This window comes from Pleurodeles waltl, chromosome 7 (assembly GCF_031143425.1).
Source record: "Pleurodeles waltl isolate 20211129_DDA chromosome 7, aPleWal1.hap1.20221129, whole genome shotgun sequence".
NCBI lineage: Eukaryota > Metazoa > Chordata > Amphibia > Caudata > Salamandridae > Pleurodeles > Pleurodeles waltl.
In genome coordinates this window covers 335,452,648-335,474,023 of record NC_090446.1, presented here as the reverse complement: position 1 = coordinate 335,474,023, position 21,376 = coordinate 335,452,648, and the positions used below count along the sequence as shown (strand labels likewise).

Sequence of the window (21,376 nt, the reverse complement as noted above, 5' to 3'; positions counted from 1 at the left end):
CAGGAGGGAGACTAGATGAAACAAGGGTGGAGATGCGATCACCCATGGTTTGCACTAGATGATTCTGCTTGTTAAGGTCCAACTCTATTGCAGCGGCTCTCAAATTGGAACCAGCCTGGAATCAGGGGCTGAAATCAAGGTGTCACAAAACAAATCCAATGAGGTTACCAATTTATCCTTACCCCAAGCAGGCTATTTTTTTTTTATCTGGGCAACTGAGTAGTAATCACCATAGGATGCTTCAATTTATTAACAACCTCTTGTTTTGTTTGTTTTCCTACCATCCCCTGATCCCTATTTGATACTATCAAGACTTCTGGTTATAGAGGGATAACTGTAGTATCCGGCCTCAATGGTGAAGAAGCCGCAGAAGTAGGCATGGCTCATGGCTGCCCTCCAACAAAGACAACGTCGCTGCCCCCACACCTGCAATTGGGGAGCCAAGCAGGCAGGCTCTAGGAGAACCGGACATCGGAAACGTAGGAGAGGAGAGAGGTGCATAACGCTAATTGAACTGCTTTGTTGATAATGCCCACAGCGTGTGTCAAAAACGCATCCATAGTTGTACTGGGCTGGGACTACGAGGCACATGAAGGTAATTTCTATTTCCCCATCGACATACAGGTACCAGCTAATTTGATATAATGCGACAAACTACCACAGCTATAGTTAAGGGCCACTACTAATATCTAGAGGGCCTAAATGGGCAAGCTGGTTAATTAATCCCCAAAAACCACTGGTCCAAAAGATAATAGCAAGTAAACTCCCCTGAAGAACCAACACGCAGAGACTTTTGAGGAAGCGTTGCTTTCCATGCTACTTGAAGCTTGCTCACGTAGTGCTACCAAAAAGCCTATTATAGAGTAGCAAAACGAATGTCAAAACTGTTAAGCGTACCTCCAAGCAGTCAAGCAGACATCAATAACTTATAGCTTGTTTTCCATACAAGATGACCAAGTCTTCCACAAAGGTACTGTTTCCACAAGGATGGCAGCTGAAACGCCCAAAAATTCAATGATTGGAAAAAACAGCCAATGTTTTCACATGATGCCAATGCCTGTATCCAGAGCCAAGAAGGGGAACCCAGCCACCTCTGGACTATGAAGGCGTGGACATCCCACGGTAGGTGGTGGGCACTTTTCAGTATACGGCGGGACAGGAGCTCATCACAGGCCCTTCCTCCTCCGCACGGGCAGACAGCATGCTTATGGAACAAAGAGTCCAGAGGGAGCACACAAATACCATTAGACATCTCTTCCGACTCAGCGGGGCCCGAAGGCGCTCCAGTGTGGTTGGGCTGTCGAAAAATGAGACGCATGTCCTCGTGAAAATCTCTTAAATTGGGCAGGGGTCGCTCTGGCTTCCAAAAACTCAGGGAGGCGTGAGTCGGCCCAGACACAGGTTCCACAGAACAAGGCCTAGACAAGGAGAATTTGAAGAGCACTTTGACATCTTGGATTTTATCTTGTTCCTTGACTTACCTGATCATCAGAGGACCTGAAGTGAGACGGCGATGGCTTTGGACTCTGTGACCGATCCTGGGACCTTCCTCTCCACCGGAATCTTGACTTTCACAGAGTTGAGCGCCAGACCGCCATCAGCTTCAGGGGCCCCTGCCACAAAGCCTTTGGATGCATGGCGTGGCACTCAGAGCATGACTTTGGTTCATGGTCACGCTCCAAACACCAAAGACACACGAGGGGCAGATCTGTCGCAGACACCATCCGATGACAGAAGTCAAAGAAATGTAATCCTGTCTTCTTAGAAGACATCCCTCGACATACCAGGAGTAAATTAAAAAATACTTGACAAAAAGTTGACAAGGCCAGTCAAAAATTGACTGAGGAGTAGATCTCTTCGTATCAACGCTTGCTGGCATGGAAAAGAACTGACGTCATCGTGATTGGGTGGAGCCTGTATAGGACCTGCGACGTCATATCCGATGGGGATGACAAATGCAGAGCCAATCAATGCCACCTTACAGTTAACACAGGTACTGCTCATGAAAATCTTCCAGATCCAGTCTGTCACCTGGGGGGAATACAAAGGTAAGGAATCTGCAGCTAGAATTCTCTATCAGGTTCTTGTCTCATCTGCTAGCGCTAACGGTTAACAAAATTCTTTCATTTGCTTCCCACCTAGGTTGTAAATATTCCAAAAAATAAAAATATATTCATATTTATATGAATTCAATGTCAGTGAAATTACACCTAGAACTGGTATGTAACCACTGAGGCTCTACCTTGCCTCACTCAAACACAGCTAGCTCCAAGTTTCTCAGGAATATTAGCAAGCAAGCTGGCAATGCTGAAACATTAAATAGAATGATAGGATTAGTACCATCTGTGAAAACTACACAAATTAAATTGGAGATCATTCACCATAGGCAAGTTCCAGTACAGCAAAAGAAACAGTCCCCAGCAAGGCTGACTTTAAAAAGGGCTTTGTATTAAAAGTGTGACTAAAAAGTCCAAAATCCACTAGGGGTTATTAGATATACTTGTTTAACACCTGACTCCAGCAGCATCTTGGCAAACATGGGGTTCAAGGGAAATTCAGCCATCCTAACGCCAAGGGGTTCTGTCAGCCGACAATGCTTGTCGAGACCTGCAAGAATAGAAAGTGATGAAACAAGGAGATTATTTAAAGTCATGTGACATCATGGTATTTGTTAAAATACATCAGTAAACTTCTTCATTCTCATTACAAATTGTCTGTTTACATTCTTGACGAGTTTTCTGCAAGTATTGACTATTCTGCAGAGTCCTGTGTATGATTTTTACCAGCAGGTTTCTACTTTGTCTGGATCCGTTTTGTACACTAGAGAGTGGCAATGTGAGTTCTGGCTGAAGTTACTAACCTGCAATTACAGGTCTACAGTATTGGTATCTTTCTATAGACACACAACCTTGAGTCATTCCCTGTCGTTGAATTAGGAGTTCCTTGATGCATTAAAATGGTAGTAAATGCAAATGCTTAAAAGGTTGTAAAACTATGTGTATATGGTAGCACATTCACCTCGAGTTGAGTTGATCACTTAAGGAATTTGAAAGTGTGAACATGTTGAATATGGCTGAGGACTGACTTGTCAGGAAAGATGGACCCCCATTTGTTGTGGTAGGTCTGGGGACAGGAGAAAGGGAAAGTGATAAGTGTCTCTGAGGTCAGGTAGTGTCCTGGGATCTGGATTGTGCAAGCCCTCTTCAAACAGTAGGATGTGACTGAAAACCTCAGCACCAGGGCTGCAGACAGTGAACTTGCAGGACACTGAAGGATCTAACTTTCTCCGTATTAGCCTTTATCTTCCCAGGAACATCATCCACACGCCATGCAAACAGAGCCTACCCTTGACAGGCATGTCCAGAATCCCGTTTTGCACATCTGTCCTAAAGGATATGCTTCTCAACTAGACCTATCTCCAGAGCACCGCTGCTCCTCCTGTGTCATTTGGAAACCAGTGTTCACTATATTCACTGTTGCATCAAACTCAGGCGATGTAGAATGTTCTCTTAGGAAGAATGGCCTTGGATTCCTCATATTTGTCGACAGTAAACATATCTAGATGAGTCTAGATGTCTGCTCACTTTTGGCAATAGTATCTCCCCAGAAATAGCCACCATACAAGAAACATACTTTTTAAACGTGCCCTCCCGTCCTCCTTTTGCCCCACCCACGTGGTGCAGGGGGAGCAGTAAAGGAGATACTGATTTGTGAGATCGTTGCTAGGTTGCATTGATCATGATCGAATTTATTGAGAGATGAGACAGGCAGAGGCATTTTGAGGCACTTTTGCTCAGGTATAAAATGACCATATTTGTGGGTGTGGTGCTTCCATTAGCTTTTCCCCATTTGCTAAATGTGGTCAAAGACTGATATAATTTTAAGTTGCTTCTTAAATGGGTCATTAAAGTACTACAGAAGAATGTCCTCTGACAAGGAGAAACAGTTCAATTGTTTCAATGCACTCTCCACCACCAAGTGAAAGTTGGAGTTATCATTAGGCAGTGAGTGAAACACCAGCAAGATAGTGACTTTGACTGTTGAGGTAGCCTAATCCTCCGATTCAATTTCTTCTCCGCCTGGTTTTCATTCTGGCATCTCTCCCTCTTTTTCTTCATCTTCTCACTCAGTCTCACTGTCCTCCATGGTATTGGCCTCTGTTTCTGGGGGTTTGGCATGCAGACAATTGTGATGAGGCAGTAGAACTGCTGTTGAGTTGGGAGTGCAGCAGGTGGCATTGGCTGGCTATGCACCAGTGTGCCAACGAACCTAGGGTTAAAGTCCTTTGTCATTTTCTGTGGGTCCCAATGAAGTCTACAAGGACCGGAAAAAAAAAGAATTTTGTAAGTTTCCAGTGAAACTGTCCGTGTATGTCCTGTATGTACACCATGCTGCAAGGATCTAATTATTTACCCCAGTGAAGTGGCAAGAACATTGCACATTAAACAATGAAATAGGGGAGACTGTAAGAGTGCATGCTGTTTAGAGATAGCACTGCAAGACCTGTTGCTGGTGTCCCACCCAGGGAGTTTACAGGTGCAGAGCTCAAGTATCAAGCATCAGGGCTCCCTCAAGACATTAACTGAATTCATGTTGACATGTACATGACCAGGGCCGTCTTTAGCGTTGGTGGCGCCCTGTGCAACGGTCTTTTTTTGGTGCCTGCCCTCCCTATGACCACCTCCTCAGATCCCTCACTACCACCCAGCAAATGTGCCACTCATCTCTCCATAGCCCCTTTTTCACATACATTCAGCCTGAAGGCTGGATTTACAAGAAACTTTTCAGCAGGTGCTTTTAAATCGCAAGTTTCGTAGGGGATTGCTAAAGACAGGGCCCCCCTGAGGTCAGCACCCAGTGCGGCCGCACCACTCACACCGCCCTAAAGCCGACCCCGTACATGACACAAAAGAGAAAGGATGAAGAGGAGGACGAGGGCAAGGATATGAATAAAATGATGCCAAACCATTGTTAATGGCTTTTTTAAATTCAGTGGAGATCACACAATTGGTTTGTTGTCTGTGCCCAGTTTGAACTTTTAAACCATGAACACTGCAAGTCTCTCAGACATCAATAACTTAAAGGTTGCATGAAGTCTGTGAGTTGAGGGAATGGTGCACCAGCTGCAAGGATCAATTGGGAAAGGTTCAGAGGGAAGATTAGAAAAGGCAAGTTTATGTTTGCACCCTTCACAGATCTATTTCCAGCAGTTGCACTAGACTAATCCTAAAGTGTAGCCATGAAACCAGGCTTTTAAGCCAACTGAAAGAAAGCAAATAAGGCCTTCAAGCAGTTTGGAATGGCACTCTGTCTCTGTTTCTATGCTATCATTATAGCAACAGTTTGCTCTTCCTATTGTGACATTTTCTGCAGCACCTTTAGTGGCACAGGCAAAAGTCTGTTCTTATGCAGAACTGCAAGAAATGAGTGTATGAAACATACTATTCACAGGCAAAGACTTTCTGTCATCAACTATGTTTTACAAAGTAAATTCATTCCTTCCAGAAAACTACTTCAGAAGAGAAGTTGGGGAATTGGCAATCTCACAAATAATGACAGCAATGCTCCACTAACAGAAGTCCCTGAGAACAATGCAGAAGTACATTCTCTATGCAGCAGCCAGTCTCATCAAAGACCTTTGAAAATTAGATTAGATAACCCGACTACCTCCTTTTGATCTCATCACATTCAAGACCTTTGCATCATCTTTAAAGTAGTCAGCATCGGCACCCACCACCATACCTCACAACCAAGATTAAGACGTATGGAGGGTTTTTGCAAAAGATGCAGCAGAAGTATCTGCAGAGTGAACCCAAAAACTGCAGAATGGCATAAAACAGGCCTTCCCGTGCTGTATATCAAATGACTGAATTTCAGTTCTGTTAACAGCTCTTTACCCTTCCAATAAAGTTCAATTAGGTACCAAAAATGGGTAACAATAATATATTATTTACAGCGCTTAGAAATGCTAGAAGTGCCATGTGAAGAGCTCCATTAAATAATGTATTTAATGAATTCAGCCCACGTATATGAAAAACCATATTGGTCAGTATCTTTCATGTACATCACACCCATACTTAAGAAAAGACTTCTAGAAATTACCGTTTGACGTATACCTAATTGCAGAATATCATCCAGGTTACCAATTTTAAGGTGAAGCATGAGAATGTATTGAATCTGAAAGGATAACATAATGCTCACCTACAAGAGGGAATACAGAGTTGCACGAAGCTCTGAATCATATAAATAAGGAGCACTCCTTGAATGATACAAACAGGGATGCAATGTTCACAACAGGCTTTTGACGTGTCAAGTTTTCCGTTTATGATTATCTGTTTAAATATCTAGTCTGTGAAGGTTTGTTCTGATATTCTGGCAGTAACCTATTGCATTTGCATAATAAAGCCATTTAAGGATCCAAGTCCTTCTCTGATGTATAAGTTTGAAAAATTGGTTGGGGAGAGTTGGTTACTAGGATCACAAAATGATCTTCGCTCCCCCAGTTTGCTCAAGACACTCACTTCAGTTAATGGAAAGATGTGGTGGAGTCTATAAACATACGCTTCAGCATTGTCTCCTTACTCTCCTGAACCTCAAACTAATTTAAAAAAGGTGTTGTACTAACCACTTTTGATAAACTGTGTACACTGCACCAGGAAACTATCAGCCTATATCCCAGGTCTGCTCTTCCATCAAATTGATATTCTATCAGGGTAAAAATGTAACCAGTGATGATATCAGACCTTGATGAATTAAGACCAAGGGTGAAAGGAGACAGCATTGGTCTTTTCAGATGCCTTTGATACTGTTGACCATTCTAAACTTCTGGGTGAGCTTCAATCTCAAGGGGTCAGTATAGAAAGAATTTTGGTCCTACCCGACTGTTGCCAGAGAACTGGTATCTAGTTTCTTGTGAAGTGTCAGCGGGGGCATCTCACTAACCAGTCCTTTTAAATATTTATATTTAGTCATTAGCAGCTCTCTTTGTATAGATATGGCACACTTTTTTATGTTAACGTCTATCCAGACCCTCTGATCATTTGTAGGGGTATCGTAGTGGAGTAGTTATTAGACTTAACTATGGTTGTAAGAGACACAAATTCTATCCAAATAAAATGTAAATCCTGATTAGTGGCAGCCCAGGTTCAGTTTGGAACTGTTGCTTGTGATCAGATTTCATCATCTATATTAAAAAGCAGCTCTCAGTAAATGCTCAAATTAGTTACAAGAGCTTTTTCCTTAGTTCAAGACAACTTTGCTTTTGTGTCCTCCCACCTGGATTAGTAAAACAAAATGTCTACCATAGTTTATAAAAGTATGTCATCAATAGGCTCCAATGTGTGCAACGAGTAGCAGCTTGCCTGCGGTAAAAGCTCATAAACACACCCTGCTCATTCAGCTTCGGTTGATTGTACTCAATAACGTAAAAGGTAAAGTTCTGTTCATACATACATACATACATACTTTGCAATGGATCAAACAAACATCCCCATGGCGCAAAATTCACTTAGTACGCTACACAAATCTCTGCATGCAAGTGATACAGAAAATGCCAGGGGAGTCTAATTAATGCTGCCCTCTGGGTATTACATTTGTCTGCAGAGCATCACAGAACAAGATCTAGAACTATGGCAAGAGCTGCACTTTTACATTCAATGTGATCTCATATAATTATTCATGCCTATTCTTTCTCCCGTAGAAAGTGCATCGTCCCACCATCTCTTGTGGGTTTTCCTGATGAATCAAGGGAAATATGCTATGATTTAATTTTTATACCACCTAGGGTTTGAGGCATGTGATACTTACTCTCCACATTTCCCAATATTATGTTCCCTCCTTCTCTCACCATTTGCATAAGCAATCTGCTTGACATGGTTTTGACAGTTGTGCCTTTACTCTACCAACAAAGCTGGTTATGCAACACTGCCTAGTTAGATAGGAATATAGAACTTTAAACGTAACACAAGATCTATGTGTGTTCGTTTAAAAGGAAAAATATTTTCACTAGAGGTTATTTCATCAGGACACCCCAACTGAACCTGTCACCATCCTGGAAAGTAATGTTTAAGTCTGCAGGGCTTTCAAAACATGCTTATGGACAGCTTGGTAGAAATGGCCTTCGTTGAGGTTACTAGCAAAATATTGCTTCTGGTGAAGGGAGTAATGATTCCAGTAATACTTGTAGAATGTCTACTGATCGAATCAGGAACAGGTTTTCTCAAGGTTCTTAATAATACTGCTAATGTAAAAAACAAATTGTCTCACGGAGGACAACCTGAGTTTCCACCTTAATGGCATTTGTGCGTTGGCCATGAGGATCTACATCAACCCCTGAGAATTTAACATGTGACACCTGACATCTGTCTTAAAGGTGCACTGACTCACTTATTACTGTTATTGGTTACCAAAATACAAGCAAAAGTACAAGGCATTTGTTTTAGAAAAACTACTTATTACACAGAATGAGAGGACACATTTCTGCCAGATGTAACATTTTTTAATAACAAAGTCATTAAGTGGATAAGTACCAATTTATATGACTAGATTTAGGAGTGCTTTGGGTTACTGAAAGGGAATAATGACAAACATGCATCATGCAAAACACAGTCAATGACAAAGCACAAAGTAAGTTTAACACCTAATAGAAAGAGAACAGTTCAAGTGTTGGGTTTGTATGCTCTGGATAGAGATGATTCTGTGCCTATTCGCTGTCAGATGAAGGTGAAGGTGATACTCTGATGCTCGCAAGGATGAGAATAGAGCACAGTGGAAATTGGAGGGTGAACGCCTGGAATCCGGAATAGGTGCAGCAGAATTATGGCACTGTTAGTTTGTTGAGGTTAGCCCAGCACGAGTTCCATGCAAGTGTTTTGTGAGTGTGTGCAGATGAGGTATATTGGAGCATTTCCATATATGAGGTTGGGTAAAAGAAATATAAGTATGAATAGAGGCTTAATTCTGTTTCAGAGTGAGCAGAGAGCATGGAGTTGGAAACAGATAATGGGAGTTTTTCTAAGGAAATAAAACAGAGCAAATGCAGAACAACTGGTGACCATCTCAAACGATGTAAATGTAAACTAACATAGGCAACCAAAAAGGTTATTACTGAAGTCGATTTTATTCATCACCCAAGAACTGACTGGCAGGAGTAAATAGGATGAGCCACTACAAAAATTCAGAATTTAAGTAGGAAGACTGTGCAAGACTTAAGGAAGCAATGCTGTAGTCTACAGTACGAAAATGCTGCAGAAACTAGAAGTGAGAAAACACGAAGAATAGCCTGTTCCTGTACCCTCATGCCCCAGAATAACCCCAGCGTGCAGTGTATCTGCATAGGCTTCCTCACTCAAAACATCAGCAACATTCCATAAAATGTAATCCCCACGCATATTAGTGTTAATTTGAAGATCTCTGGATTACGGCCTTGGGTGTATGGAATGGGAGACAAGGCCAGAGTGTTCATGTATTTAAAAAAAAAATGGTTTCATACAGCTACAGCATAGTGATTAAGATTTCCAATCTCATATTTTAGCTGAATAAGACAAGGAGATTTCTTGCAAAGAGTGGTGGAAGCCAACACTTACGCAATTTCGAAGGACATGCGATCAGGAGTGTGGGTCACAGAAACTTAGCCTTCCAGTGACGTAATGTCAGACAACCCAGGATGCAAGACTAAAGGACCGCTTTAGAGAAAAAGAGAAAATCTGGAAGGTGCAAAGGTGGCAGGAGTATGGCAACTAGAGAATAATATCAGTTAAGGTATTTATGAAGGAGGATGAAAATAGGAGGTGCGGGAACTGAACACAGGGCAATTCCAAAAGGTAGGGAGGTGAGTGGGGAGAAGGACAGGTATCTGCTAACAGAAAATACTGATCCGATTTGTAGGAGGGAAACTAGCAATACCAGTGATGCTGAGTGAGGCATGTACTGTGAGCAGTGTTAGATAACCAACAGATTGAAATGCTGCAGACATAATGAAAGTGATGTATACACTGTTGTGACAAATGGAAGTAATATAATAAAATACATCAGGCAGGGTTGTCTTGGTGCAGTGAAAGTTGTAGAAACAGAACTCTAGAATATTAATCAGGTTATATTTCAAAAGGTCATGTGTAAGATCGTTAAATATCAGTCTCTGAAGCATCTTGTGGAAGAAAGTTATTTGTTAAATGGGTGATGTAAGGATAAAAGTTACTGACCCTGTCCACCGCTTGCATCTGGCATTTTAACTTTGGATTCTAGAGTTCTGCTGTATGTTTCCTTTTGGTAACAGTTTTTTTGGAACCTTGATACTGCGGGACATTTTAAACTGCAAACTTCGGTGCTCTATAGGGACACGCTTTGTGTGTAACCGGATATGGGGAAGTACTACATGGTCTCACCACTCTAGTCTTGAAGAGGTAAGTATGGTATGCTTTTGTATAGGTTCGAGATGCAGTAGCAGCACCAAGGGAGGTGACTCCTAAACTCTCGTTCAGTCTAGTGGTCTGGAGAAGATGGGAGCCCTTAATCATTTTTTGTTTTTGATGATTGAAAATTTTACAGAGCATTTTGTGCATTCATTTTGATGGTCGCAAAAATAGGTACAAGCGAACAAGGGAAACAGTTCACAAACACTAGCTGTGCATCTATCATAGGGTAACCGTATCTGATCACAAAAATCTTTTTTGTGATAATGGTGTTTGCAAGCTGGAGCATATATGCTATTCACTGAAAGCAAGGATTGCCCATCGTCCATTTGGTCCACTTCTTCTGTTCCTTTGTCTCTTGTATCAAGGAGTACACATGGTTCTCTACCAGAGCAAGCCTTGAAAGGTTATACATGGCCAAATGCACCTAATCATTGGCAATCACAGGGCATTCAGGGAAAAGGGCAAACACTACCTATCCCAGATGCCTCTCTGCAGAGAGAAACACTGCCTCAACCTGATTAATTGGGTGACTGAAATGCAAAGGATGCACTATCCCTGAACGGCAGTGGGTTATGGCTCCTCTCCAGCTTAGTAAAGAACTTTTTCAATACAGATCCGAGTCAACCCCATTGTAGGTGCTTCCATAATGTGGAGCTGAGTGCTGCCTATTAACTGGGAACAAACCTGAAGGCGCTGCTGAAGTTTTGCTGGCCTCTCATGTGAGTGCCGAACTTGCCAACATGAAAACTCCAGCTACTCCAAGAAGCCCATAAGATGAAGGTCTCTTTACACTGTACCACTGATAAGAAAAGGTTTGCTTCAATAACCTACAGTTACAACTACTGGTGATCTGAGGGATGACTGTGTCTGCTAAGTACACTCTCTTCAAGCACTACCAGCACTGTTTTGCTAAACTACACTGTTTTTAATTAATTGGGTCAATAACTGATTTTACTGCCCATTAGCCAAATCAGGAAGGACCTGAGTGGTCCAGTGTGTCCTCTTTGTGGAGTCAGGCTCCGGATATTCCCTGGTCACAAGATATCCCAATTCCATGTGTTAACACTAGCCCTAAAGTAGGAGATAAACATATTTTCCCCAGTACATTTTTCGGGTTTTTACAAACTCTGAGTCCATCATGTTTTCCCATGAGAGTTAATGTACTGTTACTCTTCAATAAAGATTGCCAGGATCGCACATGGTCTTATTTTCAACGCTGTAATCAGGTTTTGGCTGAAGGATAACAATCATTTCCATTTTGGAGTACAGGTTTTAGTAACAGGTACCACTCTCAATCCATACATATTCTCAACACAACACGAACATTATCCCATTCTAGAGGGTCTGTATCGTTGACAAATTGACTTTCATTTTACTGTACATGTTTAAATATTGAGATTTTTTTTTTTATAACTCTATTTTATTGAGTTTAGGACCAACTTAAAGACAAAGACAGAAACAAGAAGTGCAATTCAATGTGAGATACCACAATGCCCATTGCTCTCCAGAGTGGACGATGATGACACATACAGACAGAAATATGGAACATATCCAATCAGATCAACAATAGCTAACAATAGCTACCCCCACCTCCCCTTCCCAAGGAGCTCACGTGACCAAGTCATTCATATACCATGTTTATCAGCGTTACCATATTACCACAGTTGGTTGTCAACTGAATGTATAGCCCAACATTCTACAGTCAACAATTATCATCAGTGCTCCAGAGCTTTACTCCTGAACCCCTGTGAAGCGTTCTAATAATGTACTCCAAGCCGTTACGTCAGTCAGAGCCCCTTCCTCCCTACGTGTCAGTTTCATGTTTTGCTCTTCTTCACCACCCCATTCCAAAACATCACGGGTCCAGCTAGAAAAGGATGGGCTTTGTGTACTCATCCAGCCTATAGCCACCCTGCGCTTAGCCAACATCAGCGCAAGCTGTGCAAATCTGTATGGGATGCGCCTACCCCGTGGACTCCGTAACATACCCAAGAGGCAAGTCGATGGCGTTATCTCGAGCCCCAGACCAGTGAACCCATCTATTTTCCGAACCACCACCCACCAAAATTGCTGCACCTCCCTGCAGGACCAGGCTAAGTGGAGAAAGGAAGTAACTCCCTCCCCCACATCGAGGACACCTAGTCTCCCTTGTCGGGTCCATCTTGTTGAGTCTAGCAGGCATAATATATACTCAATGCACAAAATTAAAGTGCAACAACTTAAATCTGTGGTTACAAGAGACCGTGCGTACCAGAGACAGCGCCATATTCCAGTTCACGTCTTCTAGCTGGTCTTCCAGTTATTGATCCCAAGCCCTAAGCGCTACACACTCCACCCATGCACCATCTTCACGCAGCACTCTATAAAAGAGGGTAACCAAATGGGAATCTTCTCCCCAATTTATTAGCCCGTTCAACACCCTTGATGCTGGGGGGCCACCGGGAATCCAAACCAGACCTCTCGAGCCACACTCTTGATCTTGGCATACTACAAGAACTGCCTGCGTTCAATCCAAATGTATCTTGTGCCTCCTGAAAGGAGATAAACTCCTCATTAGGGTATAAGTCACCCGTCACCAAGCATCCACCCGTTCTCCAAGCTTCCATTGACTTTAATGTATCCATGTCCTGAAAAGGGGCTGGACTCCAAATTTTAAGCTCAAAATCAAAATGGTCACGTCGACGTATTTTCTTAACCGCCTGCGCCCAGACCCCTGCTGTAGTCTTAACCTAATAAGAGACAGGAGTCTCCAACCGACTGCCCGTCATTAATGCATGCACCAATGCCTCACCTCCCAACATGCCAGCGAATAGTCGCTTCTTCCAATTGTCCGTCTGCGTCATCCACTTAGCAGCATGTTGTGAATGGGCTGCATAATAATAGAGTCTAATATTAGTGACTGCCAAGCCACCATCTTCCATGTCCCTTTGTAACAAAGACAACGCCACCCTGCTATGACGGCCAGCCCAAACTAAGGAAATCAATAAGCTGTCTAGGCGATTGAAAAGCTGAGCTCCAACCGAAACAAAGAATTCTGGACAAGATAAAGGCACTGCGCAAGGACACCATCTTGGCCACAGCTGCCCTGCCCATCACGGATAGAGGCAGCCTATTCCGGGATGAGACTGTTAGACCTGACAGCCTTAGGATGGTCACACTAACTTTTTGTCTGCGTTCCTCCACTTTTTGAACATTGTTTTTGGTGGTTTAAGACTCTGCGCACTTTACCACTGCTAACCAGTGCTAAAGTGCATACGCGCTCTCCCTTTAAACATGGTGACATTAGATCCTACCCAATTGGACTGTTTAATTTACTTAGAAGTCCCTAGTAGAGTGCACTATGTATGCCCAGGGCCTGTAGATTAAATGCTACTAGTGGGCCTGCAGCACTGATTGTGCCACCCACTTAAGTAGCCCCTTACCCTTGTCTCCGGCCTGCCATTGCAGGGCCTGTGTGTGCAGTTTCACTACCAATTCGACTTGGCATTTAAAAGTACTTGCCAAGCCGAAAACTCACCTTTTTCTACATATAAGACACCTATAAGGTATGCCCTATGTAACCCACAGGGCTGGGTGCTGTGTAGGCAAGAGGCAGGAAATGTACCTATGTAGTTTACATATCCTGGTGGTGAAAAACTCCTACATTTGTTTTTACACTGCTGTAAGGCCTGCTCCCTTCATCGGCTAACATTGGGGCTGCCCTCATACATTGTTTGAGTGGTAGCTGCGGATCGGAAAGGAGCAGGAAGGTCATATTTAGCATGGCCAGAATAGTGACATTAAATCCTGCTGACTGGTGAAGTTGGATTTAATATTACTATTTTAGAAATGCCACTTTTAGAAAGTGAGCATTTCTCTGCACTTAAATCCGAATGACGCAGCCCGACTTCCAGAGAGGAATCGACGCAGAGCCTGCCGTGCAGGAGAAAATTTGACGCAATGCCCACCAGATCAACGCAGCTCCTGTGACTTAATCCTGCCAGCTCAGGAAATCCACGCACCACCCCTGGGCCGTCTGAAAACCCCGCAACCCGAAGAGGATCCACGGCAGAGCACTGGAAATCAACGCACATCCGTCTCCGTTTGAAAACTAAACGATGCATCGCAGTGTGCGGCCTGAGAAATCGACACACATCCCTTTGTTTCCACGCATCTCCTCCTCTGCGGTTCTTTGCTGAGATTTTTATGCGAACCAGGTACTTCGTGCTTGAAAGAGACTTTGTTTGCTTTTAAAAGACTTAAGACACTTTATATCACTTTTCAGTGATATCGCTACATTTACTTATTGCATCTTTGATCGTTTTGAACTGCACTTATCCAGATAAATATTATATATTTTTCTAAACACTGTGTGGTGTATTTTGTTGGGCTATATGGTGGTATTGTATGATTTATTGCACAAATACTTTACACATTGCCTTCTAAGTTAAGCCTGACTGCTCAGTGCCAAGCTACTCGAGGGTGGGCACAGGATAATTTGGATTGTGTGTGACTTACCCTGACTAGAGTGAGGGTCCTTGCTTGGACTGGCGGTCACCTGACTGCCAACCAAAGACCCAATTTCTAACAGAGTCAGAATGCTCCAGGCCCTTCACCACCCGTTCCACATTATGCATCATATGTGCCGTCGTCATATGTGTGACCCACATGCCCAAATATCGAAAACGTTTGAGTTCCAACCTAAGCCCCACGCCCGACAAGTCTTCTGGCAGGGCATCATATAATGATCCTCGAGGGAACAGGAGTGATTTTTTCCTATTCACCCGTAGACCAGATACAGCCCCAAATTATTCCAACAACTGTAACAACAAGGGGACCAAAACATGTGGCTCTCGAAGGTATATCAACACATCATCAGCATACGGGAAACAATATGAGTAATCTGTCCCACCTGCACATCCCAGGGCTCCAATTCCTCACACAGCCGGACCGCCAGCGGCTCCACTCCTAAAGCAAAGAGGAGCGGTGACAGTGGGCATCCCTGTCAGGTCCCCCTACCAATCACCCAGGAGTCTGATAGCTCTCTGCTCACCCGAACACATGCAGTGGGAGCAGTATACAACAAATGAACCAAAGCACAAAAACGAGGGCCAAATCCCATTCCCTGCAGGACTGCCAGTAGGTAGTCCCACTCCACAGTATCAAAAGCCTTTTCTAGATCCAGCGATACTAAAACCAATATGTCTACCGCCCCCGAAGTTTCATGCAGCACTTGTGCCAAATGGTGTAAGTTGTAAGTCGTTCTACGACCAGGAATAAATCCACATTGATCCTCGTGCACCAAACCCCGGATCACTCCACGCAGCAGAGTAGCCAAGATTTTACACAGATTCTTGACCTCCGTATTGAGCATAGTGAGCGGGCGATATAAGGATTGGTCATCAGAATCCTCACTGGCCCCAGGCTTCCTCAAACACCGCCGACAACCTCTCAGTAGGAGAGAAAACACTTGGTACAACTCGATCGAGAAACCATCCCTACCAGGCAACTTAGATTTTGATTTTGACTACGCCGTACCCACTTCCTCAACTGTTGTCTCAGTCTCTAGACTTTCCATACAGTCCAGCGCCAGCTGGGGAGTCTCATCCGCTCTAGAAATTCTCCTAAGCTACCATCATGGACACAAACTGCAAATGCTCCACTAATTTCTGAAGGATATCTCTGAGGTTGGTGACCTGTACCCCCTCCGCATTCTTAATATGCAGGATGGGAGAAGATTCAACCTCCCGCTTAAAGAGCCATGCCAGCAATTTACCAGATTTGTCTCCCTCCCTATGTAGTCGCTGTCTATATGATCTAAGGGTGACCTTATTCAGTGTGTCCCAGCAGCTACTGACCTTCTTAAACAGCCTGCTCTTGCTCAACCTCTTGAGTTATCGGTGTCTAGTGTTGTAATACCTCCAGTGCGCTCTTTCAGTCTGTAAGGTCCTGTTCCATTTGTTTGCGCACTCCACATGAAGTGCCAATACACACTCCTCATGGCTTCCCATTCCGTGCCCCTTGAGTTAGTCGTAGCCCAAGTCAAATCCAAATAGTCCTTAAGGGTCACCACCATTTTATCATGACAGCCAGCATCCATCAAAAATGACGCTGGCATACGTTAACTTTGGGACACTTTAACATCAGATCCCCACAACACGTCCATCAGCCCTGGTGCATGATCAGAAAAAAACCTCCCGAAATGCTTGACATCCATTACTTGTGAACATGTCAGGCCACCCAAGAGGAAACAGTCCAACCGACTGTATGTATGCTGCGTCTTAGAATGACAGGTGTATTCCCTAGTCTACGGATTAAGTTTTCTCCTTCCATCCCAGAGCCCTAGATTATGTATATCCTCTGTGAGGGATCTCGTCACCAATGGTTTGGTGCCCAATTTAGACAGAGAACAATCCATCTCGGCATCCAATGTACAGTTGGAGTCTTCAGCCCATATTAAAGGGGAGACTACCCCCTCCCCCCGCATTTCAGGTATATTGTCTTAAAAAGAGGGATCATCTATGTTAGGTGCATATGTGTTGAGAATGGTAAGGGGCAGTCAATCCAAAGTGCCCTGTAAATGTATATATCTCCCTTCCACATCTGTTCATTATCGATATGTGTAAATAGGACCACGGGCGCGATCCATATCAATACTCCCCTTGCATAGGAGGCAAGGTATGAGAACACCTGACCACGCCACTTTTTGACCAACTTATGTGATTCCTCCTCTGTCACATGTGTTTCCTGAAGAAACGCTATATGAACCTTATGTCACTATGGGAAGGAGTGCACTCTATAACGTGCAGCATAGCTCTTCAGCCCCCTAACACTCCATGTCAGTATAATATTCTGTTGACCCATGTTAAGAATACATATCCAACCCTCCCACGAGGGCCCCTACTCCAACCCCATGCCCAAAAGGAGAAGGCTCGACAAATCCCACCCGCCCATCCCACATTCAAGAATGCACTGCTGATATAAACATCAAACCTCTGCGACCTAGCGCAAACTGTAAACCCCCGAAACCCTATACCCACCCCGGATGAACAGTAGAACATACATATTAAAACATACTGTAGATCCATATATATGTATGCTGCCAGGACAACAGCTCACACCCCAACACCCAAAAAACCTACCACAACAGTGGAAGTGAACACCCTCTGTCTCAACAACAGTATACACAGTGCCAACCACCTCAACCAATCATAGTCTAGAATAAGCATTTGCCCCTATACATAAAATACAAATACATTTGCAACCTCTTTAAACCGACATTCGTAACATTTCCATTGCTCCCAATCATGCCATGCGTGTTCCACAGGCCGAACACAAGACCCCCGGCAGGACCGCAAGGGCAATATCCACCAAAGGCCAACATATTCAAGAATCAACAGACAGCATCTCAGCTCCCCCATCTGATGAGTCAGCAAGTTCAACGGCCTGCTCAGGATCCTGTTGGAATTCAATTCTGCTGACAGAGATATCACAACGCTGCGCAGGGACCCGAGACAGGCCATCCCCACGCCTCCTCCAGTCTGTCCCATCCACTCCGGATGTGTGAGCCGAGCTATCTCCAGACCCCCCAGAAGGACCTAGGCCAACCTTGTCCCACATCTCCAGCCATCTCCAGACTGTCTCGGGATGATCAAAGAACAGCGACTTGCCTCCGGAAATCACCTTCAGCCGTGCCGGATACAACAACATGTATCTGATATTCATGGCACGAAGCTTGGCCTTCCCCTCCAAAAAAAACTTTCGGTAGGACTGGACCTTATTCATATAGTCCGGGTAAATGGATATTTTTCAGTTATCAAAGACAGCCCTTTCGGTCTCACGGACTGTCCGCAGGATACACTCCCTATCTTTAGGAGGCATGTTATGATGGCCCTCAGAGGCGCTCGGGCCGAGGAGGGGCTACCAAAGCCCTGTGAGCACGATCCACCACAAACACCCTGGACAACCCCACTGGCTGTAATACATCTCTGATCCATTGCTCAACAAAACTTTCAACCGAGGAGCCTTCTGCGCGCTCTGGAAATTGAAGGAGGCGCATGTTGTTCCGTCGGGATCTGCCATCTGAATCTTCCATCCTCGCCTCCAATGTCCCGACAGAAGAAGTGACCTGAGCCATCTGTTTACGCAAGGTGTCAACCTCCGTCTGCAAGTCCACAATAGACCCCTCCGCCACCTTGACCTTATCGGATACCTTGCGGAGATCAGCGCGAAGAAGGTTCACCTCCACAGCCACCATTTCTATTTTCCCCTCCAGGGTCACTCTAGTGCCTTGAATGGCGGCTAACAGTTCAGCACGTGAGGGCTCCTCCGCAGTGGCCGGCACTGCCAGTGCCTCTCCAGACCCCCCCAAACGAGTCTGTCTCTGTGGGAGCGGCGTGGGTGTAGTATATTTCTCCATTGTATTCCCCTGCGACGGTTTAGTTTGCGATGCCGTCCCATCTTGCCTCCACTGAGAGATCATAGGATGTGTCACGACCAGGACAGTGAAGATCAGCTATCCAACCCAAATATCCACAATAGGGGCCTCTGAATGCCCACAAAGCCTCGCCTTCCACTCCGACCCGGCGTAGGTCAGGTGTGCGCACTACACGCAGGGTCGCAGGTCACAGTCCTCCACACCTCTGCACACACTCCAAAAGCGCAAAAAACACCTCACCATCGTAGCGTGGCCACCTGTCAAGTCCCAGAAAGGGGACCCTCGTCATCTCCCACCAGAAAACTCTGCAGAGCGGTGCGCAACCCCAGGCCACTCCTCAAGAACCCAGACTGGGCCATGTATTGCCTTCACTTCTGTCCCAGTGTCTGATTGTCGCCATGCAGGTCCACTCCTCTGCACGTGGGAAATATATCTGAGCTGTACGGTACTCTAAAGAGGGGGCCAATGTGCCCCCCACGCCTCCTTCTGCGCAAAATGGCATAGCGGGGACAGCAGAGACAAAACGCCCACCTCGGGTCTAGTCGTCTGCCTTGCTCACCTCACCTCAAAGGGGGGGGGGGCGAAAGACACCCCCACCCCCGAGAACACCAGCTGCCCGCTCGGGGACTGGCCAGCAGCCGTGCCCACGAAGAAAGGCTGTGTCGGGCCCACTGCACCATCGCGGGCGCGCCAGTCCGGCCGAGATCAGACTCCGCTCTACAGCTGAGCGGGGGCTTCAAAGGAGCCAAAAGCGGTCAGTAGCCCGCTACTGTTGTCGGGGCACCGCTGCTTGTGTTTTGGGGGGGGTGCACGAATAACCGGCACCTCAGGATCCCTTAAGGGGGATATAGGGACAGCAGAGCACACTAAAAACGTGTCCCGCCAGCCATCTTCATATTGAGTTATTATTAAGATGTTTTGTTCACATCTGCCTGCTCATCCAAGATTTGGATAATGAATGGGCTTCAGAGGTGTGCCCTGATAACATCACTGCCAGGATGCTACTGGAATTTTAATCTACCTTCTATTTTTTAAAGGAAATAATGAGCTCCATTAACAACATCTTTATTTTTAATCTAAGAATGGGGGGGGCCTTATCTGCGGTCTAACTTTTTTTATCTAAATAAACAAAATGGCTAATTCCACAACCTGAAAGGGCTAGTCATTTATGTATTTTAACCTCAGTGAGATGTCAAAGACTCTTTTTAAAGCGTGTTCAAAGTATTTTAATGCTGGGAATACTATTTCCTGTGAGGCCCTGTTCCAGGGCCCAACTAAATCAAGGAAACTGTACTGCCTCAGAATAAGGGCTACGCTTGTTCACATAGCCTGGTTGGAGCACTTTCACTCTCCTTTTGTAATCTCTCTGAGTCAGAGAACAAAGAAGAGCCCTAATGAAGCTAAGCAGGCAGCAGTTACCACTACACTTAAGCCCAGAACACAGATACACTATAAGCATAAATGAAAAATTACACTTTGTGCTTATTGTTATTAAAAGAGACATACTTTTACCAGGAAGTTCTTACAAATATTGAATTGTAACATCACCAAAATGTGGCATACAAGAGGATGAAAGGAATTTACCTATTTAGACGATATAACAATATCAATAAACATAATCCATAAAAGGGTGTCCCACTCCATTAAGTACGTACAATTTAGAGAGCGTCATTCTGCATAAGACACAATTTTAGGTTGAAACCTGTTAAGCAGCACAGCTTTCTGGTCTGCTAAAGAGTTCTTTGGGATATTCAGAAAGCTTCACCTGGGAATGCATTCCATCCATTGCTTCCCATTGATGTTGTGGTTTATATATCACATTTTCTGGCTTTCTATTTGCTGGCCTTATTTGATTTAGGCTGTCCTGCTTAATTTTGTCAATTTCAGGCAGCAAAGCCTTTTCATACAACCCCTCCTTGAATTCTTTCACAAGTGGTCCTTTCTGCACACAGGCCTGTAAATATTGTTCTTACCTTGTCACATTTGCTATGCATTTAAAGACAGAGGTCAAACACCAGGCTCTGTCTGAGGGACCTCGGTATTTACTTTTCTTTGTGTGACTTCAAAGAGAGGGGATTTATGTGAAAGTGTTGCTGGATACTGGGAGTAGGAAAGTTTTTTTTTTCTAGTGCACAACATTTAAAGGAACTGTGCAAGTTTTTCAGGATATTTCAGAATTAGGAAAGCACAAATAAAGGAAATTTTTTAATTTTTAAGCGTATTAGAAGCAAATTCTTTAATATGATCAAAACAAAGCAATACACCAATTGATGCCATTTTCACACATTATCGTTTGTGTGTGGTATATTTTATTAGTGAAACTGTAAGTCTGTGCAAATGTAATGGTCATTATATCGAAAATGTGTTGTATGCAATAGCAGTGTGCTACCACACCATGCATACTTCACTCTGTTCTGCACCACTCCATGCCACTCCACCCTGGTCTGCACCTCTCCACTTTTCACCACTCAATTCCACTGCACTCTGCACTCTACTCTACACCACTTCACATCATTACACTATACCAATCCCCTGTTCACCACTCAAA

General features: G+C 44.3%; 1 protein-coding gene across 2 annotated transcripts in view; it reads right to left on the bottom strand.

Annotated features, from left to right (window-relative positions):
* DHX35 (DEAH-box helicase 35) overlaps positions 1-21,376 on the bottom strand; it is a 494,424-nt gene that overhangs the window by 102,234 nt on the left and 370,814 nt on the right. For both annotated transcript variants that reach the window (XM_069243783.1, XM_069243784.1), the window contains exon 15: positions 2,512-2,607. In XM_069243783.1, the coding sequence (XP_069099884.1) occupies positions 2,512-2,607 (96 nt within the window). The remainder of the gene's footprint in view (positions 1-2,511; positions 2,608-21,376) is intronic.